This window comes from Bombina bombina, chromosome 3 (assembly GCF_027579735.1).
Source record: "Bombina bombina isolate aBomBom1 chromosome 3, aBomBom1.pri, whole genome shotgun sequence".
In the NCBI taxonomy this organism is placed as follows: domain Eukaryota; kingdom Metazoa; phylum Chordata; class Amphibia; order Anura; family Bombinatoridae; genus Bombina; species Bombina bombina.
Window position 1 is genome coordinate 815391539 of NC_069501.1, and position 18054 is coordinate 815409592.

The window sequence follows — 18054 nt, forward strand, 5'->3', positions numbered from 1 at the left end:
CACTAAAGCACGAGCTAGCTCTCACAATAAATATATATCAACCTAATTATACAGATTAACATAGGAATCAACGATTTTTTTTCCTGGTGCATATATGTGTGCATGTCATTGAAAATATAAAACTTTACTCATAAAGATGTAATTTGCATTCACTGCATTCATTCCCTATCCCTTCCCCCAGTTACATGTAACCTACTGGATACAAAGACGCTGGATATAGGCATAAACTTTGTGCAGGTGATCCGAAAAATAAAGAAATGCCTTGCAGATGGACAAAATAAAAATGTTATTATCATATTTAATATATGGTCATTAACTCACAAATGCTTTTGCAGACTCTCATAATATTACAGTCAATGACTAATAGAAATGTCAGCATTTCACATTACACATGTGTGGTGCAAAGACTTCACTAAACTTACACCTATATTTGGTTTCTTATTACAGGAAACACGGCTATCTATATGTACTGGTTTGGTGCCTAGAAAGAAGATTCAGTGTTATACAAATTGAATGCAAGAAAGCATTTTACCACTTAACTATATACGCATACACAGTGTGCGTATATAATTAAATGATATAATTATAACTGTACTATGTCACTTTAATGAATTAAGTGCAGTATATAAGGACATGCAATATTAATTAAGAACTAAAATATGAAATACATTGAAGCCAAAATATGTACTGTATATATACAAAACAAAGTCAAAATGTGTTAGAAATAAAACCTGATAAAGGCCGTTTTGGCTGTTTTTAAACTTTGAGATCTCCACCTTTCACACATTTGGTGCTTATCTAGAAGCAGTGGAACTCTTGCTATCAGTCTCCATATGTTATAGGGTATGGTATCAGTACAGTCAAAGTTATTAAAGGAAGATTAAAGGTATTTTATTTGTTGTTGAATCCAAAAAGAGAGGGCATTTTAATATTCATAACAGTTTTTCTTTTTTTTTTTGTAATACATTTTTTATTGGAGTTTTATAATAATGCAAAAACAAAACACCACATTATAAACAGTATATGTAACTAGGACGCAGCCTAGTTTCTCTTAGAGAAAAATATACATTACAAAACTTAAAGGGATAGTAAACCCCAAAATGTTCTTTTATGATTCAGAAAGAGCATACAATTTGAAACAACTTTCCAATTTAATTCTATTATCACAGTTTCTTCATTCTCTTGTTATCCATTGCTGAAGGGACAGCATTGCACTACTGACAGGAAGCTGAAAATATCTATTTAGCCAATCACAAGAGACAAATGTGTGCAGGCACCAATTAGCAGCAGCTCCTACTAGTGTATGATATGTGCATATTCTTTTTTTAACAAGGGATGCTAAGCAAACGAAGCACTTTTGAAAATAGAAGTGAATTTAAAAGTGTCTTAAAATGACCTGCTCTATCTGAATCATGCAAGTTTAATTTTGACTTTCCTATCCCTTTAACATGATATGCATAACGCTTACATCACAATTACATAAGTCCCAAAAAGAAACATCAATGACTTGCAATGTGCTTTTCAGTATTGGAAAGCATACTAATTCAATCTTTAGTCATTTATGAAACTTGGATGCAAAAACATGTAATTGAACAAAGAGAGGGTAACTTGAAAAAAAGCTAGAGATTGTGAAAATTTGTGAGAATTTTAAGAACTTGGGTCCACCCAGGACCCTTGGGTTGACGCCAGATCCTAGCAATAGCAAACTTAACTGCAACAAACAGGTAGATACCAAGGTTAGGACTGTGAACTGGTAAGTTTTCAGAGAACATATGAAAAAGTCCCATTTGGGGGTTATTTCCCCATTGTATACAAAACCTCCTGCTGCATAAGAAAGCTCTGGTTCAAAGTCTTCGAATTTTCAGGCACTCCTACCACATATGTACAGCGGTCCCAACCCCTCCACAACCTCTCCAACACATTGGAGAGTGCAAGTGTGATATCTGGAGCAATCTCAGAGGTGTTAGATGCCATTGGGTCAGGATCTTATAGAATAATTCCATATAGGTAACATTATGAATGGCCTTATTGGTGTTTAAAACTGCTTTAGACCATACCACTTCTGAGGCTTCGAATCTGAGAGACCTTTCCCATTGTTTAATGTAAGGTGTTTTACAAAAAAACAGAATTTATGTTTACCTGATAAATTACTTTCTCCAACGGTGTGTCCGGTCCACGGCGTCATCCTTACTTGCGGGACACTCTCCTCCCCAACAGGAAATGGCAAAGAGCCCAGCAAAGCCGGCCACACGATCCCTCCCAGGCTCCGCCCACCCCAGTCATTCGACCGACGTTAAGGAGGAATATTTGCATAGGAGAAACCATATGGTACCGTGGTGACTGTAGTTAAAGAAAATAAATTATCAGACCTGATTAAAAAAACCAGGGCGGGCCGTGGACCGGACACACCGTTGGAGAAAGTAATTTATCAGTTAAAAATAAATTCTGTTTTCACCAACATTGGTGTGTCCGGTCCACGGCGTCATCCTTACTTGTGGGAACCAATACCAAAGCTTTAGGACACGGATGAAGGGAGGGAGCAAATCAGGTCACCTAAATGGAAGGCACCACGGCTTGCAAAACCTTTCTCCCAAAAATAGCCTCAGAAGAAGCAAAAGTATCAAACTTGTAAAATTTGGTAAAAGTGTGCAGTGAAGACCAAGTCGCTGCCCTACATATCTGATCAACAGAAGCCTCGTTCTTGAAGGCCCATGTGGAAGCCACAGCCCTAGTGGAATGAGCTGTGATTCTTTCGGGAGGCTGCCGTCCGGCAGTCTCGTAAGCCAATCTGATGATGCTTTTAATCCAAAAAGAGAGAGAGGTAGAAGTTGCTTTTTGACCTCTCCTTTTACCGGAATAAACAACAAACAAGGAAGATGTTTGTCTAAAATCCTTTGTAGCATCTAAATAGAATTTTAGAGCGCGAACAACATCCAAATTGTGCAACAAACGTTCCTTCTTTGAAACTGGTTTCGGACACAGAGAAGGTACGATAATCTCCTGGTTAATGTTTTTGTTAGAAACAACTTTTGGAAGAAAACCAGGTTTAGTACGTAAAACCACCTTATCTGCATGGAACACCAGATAAGGAGGAGAACACTGCAGAGCAGATAATTCTGAAACTCTTCTAGCAGAAGAAATTGCAACTAAAAACAAAACTTTCCAAGATAATAACTTAATATCAACGGAATGCAAGGGTTCAAACGGAACCCCCTGAAGAACTGAAAGAACTAAATTGAGATTCCAAGGAGGAGTCAAAGGTTTGTAAACAGGCTTAATTCTAACCAGAGCCTGAACAAAGGCTTGAACATCTGGCACAGCGGCCAGCTTTTTGTGAAGTAACACAGACAAGGCAGAAATCTGTCCCTTCAGGGAACTTGCAGATAATCCTTTTTCCAATCCTTCTTGAAGGAAGGATAGAATCCTAGGAATCTTAACCTTGTCCCAAGGGAATCCTTTAGATTCACACCAACAGATATATTTTTTCCAAATTTTGTGGTAAATCTTTCTAGTTACAGGCTTTCTGGCCTGAACAAGAGTATCGATAACAGAATCTGAGAATCCTCGCTTCGATAAGATCAAGCGTTCAATCTCCAAGCAGTCAGCTGGAGTGAAACCAGATTCGGATGTTCGAACGGACCCTGAACAAGAAGGTCTCGTCTCAAAGGTAGCTTCCAAGGAGGAGCCGATGACATATTCACCAGATCTGCGTACCAAGTCCTGCGTGGCCACGCAGGAGCTATCAAGATCACCGACGCCCTCTCCTGATTGATCCTGGCTACCAGCCTGGGGATGAGAGGAAACGGCGGGAACACATAAGCTAGTTTGAAGGTCCAAGGTGCTACTAGTGCATCCACTAGAGCCGCCTTGGGATCCCTGGATCTGGACCCGTAGCAAGGAACTTTGAAGTTCTGACGAGAGGCCATCAGATCCATGTCTGGAATGCCCCACAGCTGAGTGACTTGGGCAAAGATTTCCGGATGGAGTTCCCACTCCCCCGGATGCAATGTCTGACGACTCAGAAAATCCGCTTCCCAATTTTCCACTCCTGGGATGTGGATAGCAGACAGGTGGCAGGAGTGAGACTCCGCCCATAGAATGATTTTGGTCACTTCTTCCATCGCCAGGGAACTCCTTGTTCCCCCCTGATGGTTGATGTACGCAACAGTTGTCATGTTGTCTGATTGAAACCGTATGAACTTGGCCCTCGCTAGCTGAGGCCAAGCCTTGAGAGCATTGAATATCGCTCTCAGTTCCAGAATATTTATCGGTAGAAGAGATTCTTCCCGAGACCAAAGACCCTGAGCTTTCAGGGATCCCCAGACCGCGCCCCAGCCCATCAGACTGGCGTCGGTCGTGACAATGACCCACTCTGGTCTGCGGAATGTCATCCCTCGTGACAGGTTGTCCAGGGACAGCCACCAACGGAGTGAGTCTCTGGTCCTCTGATTTACTTGTATCTTCGGAGACAAGTCTGTATAGTCCCCATTCCACTGACTGAGCATGCACAGTTGTAATGGTCTTAGATGAATGCGTGCAAAAGGAACTATGTCCATTGCCGCTACCATCAACCCGATCACTTCCATGCACTGAGCTATGGAAGGAAGAGGAACGGAATGAAGTATCCGACAAGAGTCTAGAAGTTTTGTTTTTCTGGCCTCTGTCAGAAAAATCCTCATTTCTAAGGAGTCTATTATTGTTCCCAAGAAGGGAACCCTTGTTGACGGAGATAGAGAACTCTTTTCCACGTTCACTTTCCATCCGTGCGATCTGAGAAAGGCCAGGACAATGTCCGTGTGAGCCTTTGCTTGAGGAAGGGACGACGCTTGAATCAGAATGTCGTCCAAGTAAGGTACTACAGCAATGCCCCTTGGTCTTAGCACAGCTAGAAGGGACCCTAGTACCTTTGTGAAAATCCTTGGAGCAGTGGCTAATCCGAAAGGAAGCGCCACGAACTGGTAATGTTTGTCCAGGAATGCGAACCTCAGGAACCGATGATGTTCCTTGTGGATAGGAATATGTAGATACGCATCCTTTAAATCCACCGTGGTCATGAATTGACCTTCCTGGATGGAAGGAAGAATAGTTCGAATGGTTTCCATCTTGAACGATGGAACCTTGAGAAACTTGTTTAAGATCTTGAGATCTAAGATTGGTCTGAACGTTCCCTCTTTTTTGGGAACTATAAACAGATTGGAGTAGAACCCCATCCCTTGTTCTCTTAATGGAACGGGATGAATCACTCCCATTTTTAACAGGTCTTCTACACAATGTAAGAATGCCTGTCTTTTTATGTGGTCTGAAGACAACTGAGACCTGTGGAACCTCCCCCTTGGGGGAAGTCCCTTGAATTCCAGAAGATAACCTTGGGAGACTATTTCTAGCGCCCAAGGATCCAGAACATCTCTTGCCCAAGCCTGAGCGAAGAGAGAGAGTCTGCCCCCCACCAGATCCGGTCCCGGATCGGGGGCCAACATTTCATGCTGTCTTGGTAGCAGTGGCAGGTTTCTTGGCCTGCTTTCCCTTGTTCCAGCCTTGCATTGGTCTCCAAGCTGGCTTGGCTTGAGAAGTATTACCCTCTTGCTTAGAGGACGTAGCACTTTGGGCTGGTCCGTTTCTACGAAAGGGACGAAAATTAGGTTTATTCTTTGCCTTGAAAGGCCGATCCTGAGGAAGGGCGTGGCCCTTACCCCCAGTGATATCCGAGATAATCTCTTTCAAGTCAGGGCCAAACAGCGTTTTCCCCTTGAAAGGAATGTTAAGTAACTTGTTCTTGGAAGACGCATCAGCCGACCAAGATTTCAACCAAAGCGCTCTGCGCGCCACAATAGCAAACCCAGAATTCTTAGCCGCTAACCTAGCCAATTGCAAAGTGGCGTCTAGGGTGAAAGAATTAGCCAATTTGAGAGCATTGATTCTGTCCATAATCTCCTCATAAGGAGGAGAATCACTGTCGACCGCCTTTATCAGCTCATCGAACCAGAAACATGCGGCTGTAGCGACAATGCATGAAATTGGTTGTAGAAGGTAACCCTGCTGAACAAACATCTTTTTAAGCAAACCTTCTAATTTTTTATCCATAGGATCTTTGAAAGCACAACTATCCTCTATGGGTATAGTGGTGCGTTTGTTTAAAGTGGAAACCGCTCCCTCGACCTTGGGGACTGTCTGCCATAAGTCCTTTCTGGGGTCGACCATAGGAAACAATTTTTTAAATATGGGGGGAGGGACGAAAGGAATACCGGGCCTTTCCCATTCTTTAGTAACAATGTCCGCCACCCGCTTGGGTATAGGAAAAGCTTCTGGGAGCCCCGGCACCTCTAGGAACTTGTCCATTTTACATAGTTTCTCTGGGATGACCAACTTGTCACAATCATCCAGAGTGGATAATACCTCCTTAAGCAGAATGCGGAGATGTTCCAACTTAAATTTAAATGCAATCACATCAGGTTCAGCTTGTTGAGAAATGTTCCCTGAATCAGTAATTTCTCCCTCAGACAAAACCTCCCTGGCCCCATCAGACTGAGTTAGGGGCCCTTCAGAAATATTAATATCAGCGTCGTCATGCTCTTCAGTATCTAAAACAGAGCAGTCGCGCTTACGCTGATAAGTGTTCATTTTGGCTAAAATGTTTTTGACAGAATTATCCATTACAGCCGTTAATTGTTGCATAGTAAGGAGTATTGGCGCGCTAGATGTACTAGGGGCCTCCTGAGTGGGCAAGACTCGTGTAGACGAAGGAGGGAATGATGCAGTACCATGCTTACTCCCCTCACTTGAGGAATCATCTTGGGCATCATTGTCATTGTCACATAAATCACATTTATTTAAATGAATAGGAATTCTGGCTTCCCCACATTCAGAACACAGTCTATCTGGTAGTTCAGACATGTTAAACAGGCATAAACTTGATAACAAGTACAAAAAACGTTTTAAAATAAAACCGTTACTGTCACTTTAAATTTTAAACTGAACACACTTTATTACTGCAAATGCGAAAAAACATGAAGGAATTGTTCAAAATTCACCAAATTTTCACCAAAGTGTCTTAAAGCCTTAAAAGTATTGCACACCAAATTTGGAAGCTTTAACCCTTAAAATAACGGAACCGGAGCCGTTTTGAACTTTAACCCCTTACAGTCCCTGGTATCTGCTTTGCTGAGACCCAACCAAGCCCCAAGGGGAATACGATACCAAATGACGCCTTCAGAAAGTCTTTTCTAAGTATCAGAGCTCCTCTCACATGCGACTGCATGCCATGCCTCTCAAAAACAAGTGCGCAACACCGGCGCGAAAATGAGGCTCTGCCTATGCTTTGGGAAAGCCCCTAAAGAATAAGGTGTCTAAAACAGTGCCTGCCGATATTATTATATCAAAATACCCAGATAAAATGATTCCTTAAGGCTAAATATGTGTTAATAATCAATCGATTTAGCCCAAAAAAAGTCTACAGTCTTAATAAGCCCTTTTTGAAGCCCTTATTTACAATCGTAATAAACATGGCTTACCGGATCCCAGAGGGAAAATGACAGCTTCCAGCATTACATCGTCTTGTTAGAATGTGTCATACCTCAAGCAGCAAGAGACTGCTCACTGTTCCCCCAACTGAAGTTAATTGCTCTCAACAGTCCTGTGTGGAACAGCCATGGATTTTAGTGACGGTTGCTAAAATCATTTTCCTCATACAAACAGAAATCTTCATCTCTTTTCTGTTTCTGAGTAAATAGTACATACCAGCACTATTTCAAAATAACAAACTCTTGATTGAATAATAAAAACTACAGTTAAACACTAAAAAACTCTAAGCCATCTCCGTGGAGATGTTGCCTGTACAACGGCAAAGAGAATGACTGGGGTGGGCGGAGCCTGGGAGGGATCGTGTGGCCGGCTTTGCTGGGCTCTTTGCCATTTCCTGTTGGGGAGGAGAGTGTCCCGCAAGTAAGGATGACGCCGTGGACCGGACACACCTATGTTGGAGAAATGGGTGGTTGGAGAATATCTGTATAAGCTAACGAGAGCATTCTTGGGATTCATACCTTTGAGGACCATCTCCGTTCCCAATTAGTGATTTGCCAGAGGGGAGTACTAAGAAACCCCCAAGATCTTAGAAAACTTTTAAGTTGAAAGAACTCAAAATGAAATGGCCTTTGGGGAAAGCGTTTTTTTTGAAAGGCAGACATAGTCAAACAGGAGTTTTTCTTTTTAAAAAAATGCTCCTGTGCTGGAAAATAAGCAATTTTGTTCCAATCTTTGTGGAGGTATGTTGTATCAAAGTAAAAAGACTTACCTTAAAAGGACAGTAAAGTCAAAATTAAACTTTAATGATTCAAACAGAGAGTGCAATTTTAAACAACTTTTAATTTACAAACTGATTTCCTTCTGTTGTATCCTTTGTTTGAAAACTCAGCTGCAGAGCAGCAATATACTACTGGGAGCTAGCTAAGCACATTGGATGAGCCAATGATAAGAGGCATATAAGTGCAAACAACAATCACAAGCTAGCTTCCATTAATGCATTCCTGCTCCTGAGCCTACCTAGGTATAGTCTTCAACAAAGGATACAAAGCCAATTTAATAATAGAAATACATTACAATGTTGCTTAAACTTGTATGCTCTATCTGCATCATGAAATTAAAGTAAATTTATGCTTACCTGCTAAATTAATTTCTTCTATGGTACGACGAGTCCACGGATTCATCCTTTACTTGTGGGATATTATCCTCCTGCTAACAGGAAGTGGCAAAGAGCACCACAGCAGAGCTGTCTATATAGCTCCTCCCTTAGCTCCACCCCCCAGTCATTCGACCGAAGGTACAGGAAGAAAAAGGAGAAACTAAAAGGTGCAGAGGTGACTGAAGTTTAAAATCAAAAAATATAATCTGTCTTAAAATGACAGGGCGGGCCGTGGACTCGTAGTACCATAGAAGAAATGAATTTATCAGGTAAGCATAAATTTACTTTTCTTCTATAAGGTACGACGAGTCCACGGATTCATCCTTTACTTGTGGGATACAATACCAAAGTTACAGGACACGGATGAACGGGAGGGACAAGACAGATGGCTAAACAGAAGGCACCACTGCTTGAAGAACTTTTCTCCCAAAAATAGCCTCCGAAGAAGCAAAAGTATCACATTTGTAAAATTTGGAAAAGGTATGAAGCGAAGACCAAGTCGCAGCCTTACAAATCTGTTCAACAGAAGCATCATTTTTAAAAGCCCATGTGGAAGCCACCGCTCTAGTAGAGTGAGCTGTAATTCTTTCAGGAGGCTGCTGTCCAGCAGTCTCGTATGCCAAACAGATGATGCGAGGTAAAGCATTAAAGGCCGCAGACACCGCCGTCTGAACTGCACAGTAACATCTGGTGAAAAAGGCCCACTCCAGATGGAGGATCAGCAATGCTATGGGAAAACTGCATGTGTAGAGATATAAGAATGTAGGGTACGCACCTCACTGGACGACAACTCCTCAGAGGTGGATGGCTCTGTGGTCTCACCCGCTCTATACGTATCTCAAAAGCCCGTTCACAAAGATCCTTTGAAATGCGCATGCGCGAATCAGCACGCTCAAAGTCTACTGTGCATGTCTCCAAAGTGCATGTGTTAGAAACAACTATAATGTATTCATTCAGTATTATGTTATGCGAGAAAGAGCCGTCTGTAAAAGCCGATGATGTTTTGTGGTTTTTCCTAAAGAAATAGAATGCGCATGTGCGAAACGGGAGCACACTCTAAATAAAATATGCCGAATAAAACAATAAGAATAAGAAGAATGACGTAGATTGACGGCCGCCTAACGGCCAGATTTTCAGTTGGCTATTCAGAAAACGTGACCAAGATTGAATTTTTTTTTTATATATAATGGGTTGAATTTGGGCAGCATAAAAAAAATCAATTTATTACGGCGATAACTTTATTTACATATAAATTGGAAAATAATGATGAATGAAACTCATGTTATTTTTGCACAAAGAATGTTATTGTAGATCGAAAACCAGGTAAGTTTACCTTCACTTTAAGACTCCAAGGAGGAGAGATTGATTTAATGACAGGCTTGATACGGACCAAAGCCTGAACAAAACTGTGAATATCAGGAAGCTTAGCAATCTTTCTATGAAATAAAACAGAAAGAGCAGAGATTTGTCCCTTCAAGGAACTTGCAGACAAACCTTCATCCAAACCATCCTGAAGAAACTGTAAAATTCTAGGAATTCTAAAAGAATGCCAGGAGAATTTATGAGAATAACACCATGAAATATAAGTCTTCCAAACTCGATAATAAATCTTCCTAGAAAGATTTACGAGCCTGTAACATTGTATCAATCACTGAGTCAGAGAAACCTCTATGACCAAGCACTAAGCGTTCAATTTCCATACCTTCAAATTTAACGATTTGAGATCCTGATGGAAAAACGGTCTTTGAGACAGAAGGTCTGGTCTTAAAGGAAGTGGCCAAGGTTGACAACTGGACATCCGGACAAGGTCCGTATACCAGAACCTGTGAGGCCATGCTGGTGCTACCAGAAACACAAACGAATGTTCCATGATGATCTTGGAGATCACTCTTGGAAGAAGAACTAGAGGAGGAAAGATAGCAGTTCCTTGGTTTTACCAACCTGCTTAAAACGCATCCACAGACTCCGCCTGAGGATCCCTGGACAGGTACCTAGGAAGTTTCTTGTTAATATGGGAAGTCATCAGATCTATTTCTGAAAGACCCCACATCTGAACAATCTGAAAAAACATATCTGGATGGACGACCACTCCCCCGGATGTAAAGTTTGACGGCTGAGATAATCCGCTTCCCAATTGTCTACACCTGGGATATGTACCGCAGAAATTAGACAAGAGCTGGATTCCGCCCAAGCAAGTATCCAGGATACTTATTTCATAGCTAGGGGACTGCGAGTCCCACCCTGATGATTGACATATGCCACAGTTGTGATATTGTCTGTCTGAAAACAAATGAATGGTTCTCTCTTCAACAGAAGCCAAACCTGAAGAGCCCTGAAAATAGCACGGAGTTCTAAAATATTGATTGGCAATCTCGCTTCTTGAGATTTCCAAACCCCTTGTGCTGTCAGAGATCCCCAGACAGCTCCCCAACCTGAAAGACTTGCATCTGTTGTGATTACAGTCCAGGTTGGATGAACAAAAGAGGCCCCTTGAATTATACGGTGGTGATCCAACCACCAAGTCAGAGAAAGTTGAACATTGGGATTTAAGGATATAAATTGTGATATCTTTGTATAATCCCTGTACCATTGCTTCAGCATACAAAGCTGGAGAGGTCTCATATGAAAACGAGCAAAGGGGATCGCGCCCGATGCTGCAGTCATGAGACCTAAAAACCCCATGCACATAGCCACTGAAAGGAATGATTGAGACTGAAGGTTCTGAAGAGCTGAAACCAATTTCATATGTCTCTACTGTTAGAGACAGAGTCATGGACACTGAATCTATCTGGAAACCTAAAAAGGTGACCCTTGTCTGAGGAATCAAGGAACTTTTTGGTAAACAAAGCTCTACTAGCTAAGATAGCTTAAGACATGATGATCAAAAATAGCATCATGGATAAAATGATTAGCATGTTGAAGCAAGTGAACAATGCTAGACAAATCAGGATCGGTTTCCTGTTGCGCTAAACTTCCCAACCAAAAAGTTGATGCAGATGCAACATCAGCCATAGAAATGGCAGGCCTGAGAAGATAGCCAGAATAAAAAAAAAGCTTTCCTTAGATAAGATTCAAGTTTCCTATCTAAAGGATCCTTAAAGGACATACTATCTTCCATAGGGATAGTAGTACGTTTGGCAAGAGTAGAGATAGCCCCATCAACTTTGGGGATTTTTCCCCAAAACTCCAATCTAATTGCTGGCAAAGGATACAACTTTTTAAACCTAGCAGAAGGAATACAAGAAGTACCAGACCTATTCCATTCCTTTGAAATCATATCAGAAATAGCATTAGGAACCGGAAAAACCTCTGGAGTAACCACAGGAGGTCTATAAACAAAATTTAAACGTTTACTAGTTTTAATATCAAGAGGACTAGTTTCCTCAATATCCAAAGTAATCAGCACCTCTTTTAACAAGGGACGAATATACTCCATCTTAAAGAGATAAGTAGATTTTGTCAGTGTCAATATCTGAGGTAGGATCTTCTGAATCAGATAGATCCTCATCGGAGGAGGATTCATCAACCTTCTGAATCGCATCAGCAATAAAATCTTTTATATTCACAGGGATATTATGTACATTAGATGTTGAAGGAACAACAGGCATTGTACTAGTACTGATGGATACATTCTCTGCATATAAAAGCTTATCATGACAACTATTACATACTACCGCTGGAGATATAATCTCAGCTAACTTACAAAAGATACACTTATCTTTGGTAGAACGGTTATCAGGCAGCAGGAATCCAACAGTGGTTTCTGAGATAGGATCAGATTGAGACATCTTGCAAATGTAAGAGAAAAAACAACATTATCAATTTCCTTATATGGCAGTTTCAGGAATGGGAAAAAAATGCAAACAGCATAGCCCTCTGAGCATAGAAAAAGGCAAGAGGCATATAGGAAGAGGGGTTTAAATAATTAAATTATTTGACGCCAAGTATGACGCGCAATGCAAAATAAAATATTGTGACGCTAACAACATCCGGAAATGACACAACTCGCGTCATGGCAGACGCAACCTTGTGCAAGGAACCTGGCGTCAACTAAGACGCCGGAAATGATGAATTTGTGTCACCGAAGTACCTTTGCGACAAAAAAATTATTGCGCCAAGAATGACGCAATAAATATTAGCATTTTGTGGCCTCGCAAGCCTAATTTTGCCCGCAAAAATGAATGAAAACAGTCAATTTTGAAGAAAAGACTATACCCCAGGTAAGAAAAAATAACTTCCTAAATATGTTTTCACAATTTTGAAACTGATAGTGGGTAAAAGGAAATATACATAAACCTGACTCATGGCAAACATAAGTACAATACATATATTTAGAACTTTACATTAATACATAAAGTGCCAAACCATAGCTGAGAGTGTCTTAAGTAATGAAAACATACTTACCAAAAGACACCCATCCACATATAGGAGATAGTCAAACCAGTACTGAAACGGTTATCAGTAGAAGTACTGGAATATGAGAGTATATCGTCGATCTGAAAAGGGAGGTAGGAGATGAATCTCTATGACCGATAACAGGGAACCTATGAAAAGATTTCCCGCGATGAAAACCATAGAATTCAATAGGTGATACTCCCTTCACATCCCTCAGACATTCACTGTACTCTGAGAGGAATCAGGCTTCAAAATGCTCAGAAGCGCATATCAACGTAGACATCTTAGCACAAACTTACTTCACCACCTCCATAGGGAGGCAAAGTTTGTAAAACTGAATTGTGGGTGTGGTGAGGGGTGTATTTATAGGCTTTTTGAGGTTTGGAAAACTTTGCCCCTCCTGGTAGGATTGTATATCCCATACGTCACTAGCTCATAGACTCTTGCCAATTACATGAAAGAAAACTAAATGTACCTAAATAAAACCTAATGGATACTTCTATTATAGCTGCATAAAATGTGATTATTAACATTCCATGAGACTAACATAATACTTAGCATCCTAATTTATAAATAAATTACTAGCCACAAATAAAGTCGCTAAAAAAGAGCACTGAATTACTGACTCTAGGCATGTATACAAACAATATATAACAACTTTACTTAAAAAGTGCCCAATCCATAGCTGAGGGTGTCTTATATAATAAAAGTATATACTTACCGTGTAAGACACCTAACCACATATAGCAGACAGGCAAACCAGTACTGAAACATATCAGCAGAGGTAATGTTGTCTGGCTATAACCACACTCTCCCTTATAGAGCTCCAGTTTCACTGCAGATCACGCCCTATGGTACTAGTGACCACGTCCATTTGTTGGAGCTTTCCCGCCTACAAGCTCTCTCAGCTACATACACACACTGTAGTTAAAAAAGAAAAAAAAAAATTTGGTTTTGTTTCGGTTTTCGGCCAGGGGCATCCTGAATTTTCGGTATCGGTCCACAATTTTCATTTTGGTGCATCCCTATACAAGAGTATAATGTCGATCTATAAAGGGAGGCAGCAGATGAATCCCTGCGACCGATTTACAGAGAGCCTTATGAAAAGCTTTCCCTTAGGCGAAAACATGGTATCATCAGGTATCCTCAGGCAATACTCCCTTCACGTCCCTCAGACAAACACTGCACTTAGAAAGGAACTGGGCTTCAATATGCTTAAAAGCGCCTTTCACTAAAGAAATTAGGCACATCATGCTTCACCACCTCCTAAGGAGGCAAAGTTTTTAAAACTGAGGTATGAATGAGGTGGGAGATGTATTTATAGGCATTTAAGGTTTGGGAAACTTTGCCCCCTCCTGGTAGTATTGTATATCCCATCAGTAACTAGCTTGTGGATTCTCGCCACCTATATGAAATAAATAGATATTACAACACTGTAATACAGGTCATCTACTGAGGTTTAATTATACACTTTTTTTATATACTGTATATGTTCTTACTGTACATTTAATTTGTGCCCCTACAACCTACCATTTTGTCTGTATTATAAAGTTGTTTGAAAGAACTTAAGCTGCATATTTAGCTAAGTTTGTTATATGTAAGACATGTGCTGGGGTAAATGATGTAACGTGTAATTTTCGATTAGAAAAAAAAATGCATTTAAAGAAATAAAGCAACTTTATGAATCATAAATACCTTCATAATTACCAACGACAATGTCAGGAACAAGAGGATTGTTATCTCATAAATTACAAAAGTAGGAAATACATGAAGTCCTGCAAGGATTGGAAAGAAACAAAGATTAAACACTGTAATCAGTTTTTTTAAATTACAATGATTTATTCAAATTAAGTTTGAAATTACTATAAGAAGCTACTGTTTGAAACAATTCACTTAAAGGGATAGTAAACCACAAAATTTTCTTTTATGATTCAGATAGAACATACAAATTTAAACCACTTTCCAATTTAATTCTATTATCAATTTTTTTTAATTCTCTTGTTATCCATTGCTTAAGGGACAGCATTGCACTACTGACACTGAAAATATCTATTTAGCCAATCACAAGAGACAAATGTGTGCAGGCACCAATTAGCAGCAGCTCCCACTGGTGTATGATATGTGGGTATTCAATTTTTAAAAAAGGGATACTAAGAGAACAAAGCACATTTGAAAATAGAAGTGAATTTAAAAGTGTCTTAAAATGACATGCTCTATCTGAATCATGCAAGTTTAATTTTGACTTTCCTATCCCTTTAAAGGGACATGAGACTCTAAATTTTTCTATCATTATACAGATAGGGCAGTGGTTCTTAAACTTTTTCAGGTCACTGCCCCCTTTGTTGTATAAACTCCCCATTGGTTCCCCCTAACCTATAAAATTATATTCAGGCCAGCAGGGTCCTAGCCCTAATAAAGGTAATGACACTATACAATCTAAAAGGAGTAACAATTACACATTAAAACATTATCTTCTGATACCAGCTTTTAAAGTTGATAACTACTATGCAAGAGTCTTATAAAACAAAACCACATTTAGAGCTAGATTACAAGTTAAAAGCAAAAATGTTAGGGATGATGAGCACTAACGCCGCTCAAGGTAAATCAGAAGCACTCCTTTGCTTGTGCTGGTACTACAAATTGAAAGTAAAAAGTTATCACTTGCGAAAGACTCGGGTGCGTTAACATCTGGAGGTCAGATAAAGAGACCATGCTTACTCCCTTTACCCATATACTTCTATGGGGCACTCTAAAAAAAAGCCTTTTCTCTTTTTGGTCCAGCTCTAACCTGAAGGCACTCTAGGACAACTGAGCTAAAACTGAAACTTCATATTTATGGTCTTCATTTAAAAGAAAATGTTCTTTTTAAGTATATATATATATATATATATATATATATATATATATATATATATATATATAGATAGATAGATAGATAGATAGATAGATAGATAGATAGATAGAGAGTGGAAGAAAGAGAAAGAAAGAAAGAAAGAGAGAGAGAGAGAGAGAGAGAGAGAAAGCGAGCGAGAGGGGGAAAGAGAGAGCGAGAGGGAAAGAGAGAGAGAAAAAGAGAGAAAGAAAGAAAGAGAGAGAGACAGAGAGAGAGACACAGACAGAGAGACAGAGAGAGAGACAGACAGAGACAGAGAGAGATTGCACAATACAATTTCAAAAGATAGAAGGCACTCACTGGGTCTTTATAAAAATAATAAATACAATAAAGGATTTATTCTTTTTATCAAGACTCAGTTAGTGCCTTCTATCTTATGAAATTATATATATATATATATATATATATATATATATATATATATATATATAAAAAACATAATTTATGTAAGAACTTACCTGATAAATTCATTTCTTTCATATTAGCAAGAGTCCATGAGCTAGTGACGTATGGGATATACATTCCTACCAGGAGGGGCAAAGTTTCCCAAACCTCAAAATGCCCATAAATACACCCCTCACCACACCCACAATTCAGTTTAACGAATAGCCAAGAAGTGGGGTGATAAAAAAGTGCGAAAGCATATAAAATAAGGAATTGGAATAATTGTGCTTTATGCAAAATCAAAACCACCACAAAAAAAGGGCGGGCCTCATGGACTCTTGCTAATATGAAAGAAATGAATTTATCAGGTAAGTTCTTACATAAATTATGTTTTCTTTCATGTAATTAGCAAGAGTCCATGAGCTAGTGACGTATGGGATAATGATTACCCAAGATGTGGATCTTTCCACACAAGAGTCACTAGAGAGGGAGGGAGAAAATAAAGACAGCCAATTCCTGCTGAAAATAATCCACACCCAAAATAAAGTTTAATGAAAAACATAAGCAGAAGATTCAAACTGAAACCGCTGCCTGAAGTACTTTTCTACCAAAAACTGCTTCAGAAGAAGAAAATACATCAAAATGGTAGAATGTAGTAAAAGTATGCAAAGAGGACCAAGTTGCTGCTTTGCAAATCTGATCGACCGAAGCTTCATTCCTAAACGCCCAGGAAGTAGAAACTGACCTAGTAGAATGAGCTGTAATCCTCTGAGGCGGAGTTTTACCCGACTCAACATAGGCAAGATGAATTAAAGATTTCAACCAAGATGCCAAAGAAATGGCAGAAGCTTTCTGGCCTTTTCTAGAACCGGAAAAGATAACAAATAGACTAGAAGTCTTTCGGAAAGATTTAGTAGCTTCAACATAATATTTCAAAGCTCTAACAACATCCAAAGAATGCAACGATTTCTCCTTAGAATTCTTAGGATTAGGACATAATGAAGGAACCACAATTTCTCTACTAATGTTGTTGGAATTCACAACTTTAGGTAAAAATTCAAAAGAAGTTCGCAACACCGCCTTATCCTGATGAAAAATCAGAAAAGGAGACTCACAAGAAAGAGCAGATAATTCAGAAACTCTTCTGGCAGAAGAGATGGCCAAAAGGAACAAAACTTTCCAAGAAAGTAATTTAATGTCCAATGAATGCATAGGTTCAAATGGAGGAGCTTGAAGAGCCCCCAGAACCAAATTCAAACTCCAAGGAGGAGAAATTGACTTAATGACAGGTTTTATACGAACCAAAGCTTGTACAAAACAATGAATATCAGGAAGAATAGCAATCTTTCTGTGAAAAAGAACAGAAAGAGCAGAGATTTGTCCTTTCAAGGAACTTGCGGACAAACCCTTATCTAAACCATCCTGAAGAAACTGTAATATTCTCGGTATTCTAAAAGAATGCCAAGAAAAATGATGAGAAAGACACCAAAAAATATAAGTCTTCCAGACTCTATAATATATCTCTCTAGATACAGATTTACGAGCCTGTAACATAGTATTAATCACAGAGTCAGAGAAACCTCTTTGACCAAGAATCAAGCGTTCAATCTCCATACCTTTAAATTTAAGGATTTCAGATCCTGATGGAAAAAAAGGACCTTGAGACAGAAGGTCTGGTCTTAACGGAAGAGTCCACGGTTGGCAAGAG

General features: G+C 39.7%; 1 protein-coding gene across 2 annotated transcripts in view; it reads right to left on the minus strand.

Moving 5' to 3' along the window:
* TMCO3 (transmembrane and coiled-coil domains 3) overlaps positions 1–18054 on the minus strand; it is a 162359-nt gene that overhangs the window by 4596 nt on the left and 139709 nt on the right. For both annotated transcript variants that reach the window (XM_053707754.1, XM_053707756.1), the window contains one exon: positions 14765–14844. In XM_053707754.1, coding sequence (XP_053563729.1) covers positions 14765–14844 — 80 coding nt within the window. The remainder of the gene's footprint in view (positions 1–14764; positions 14845–18054) is intronic.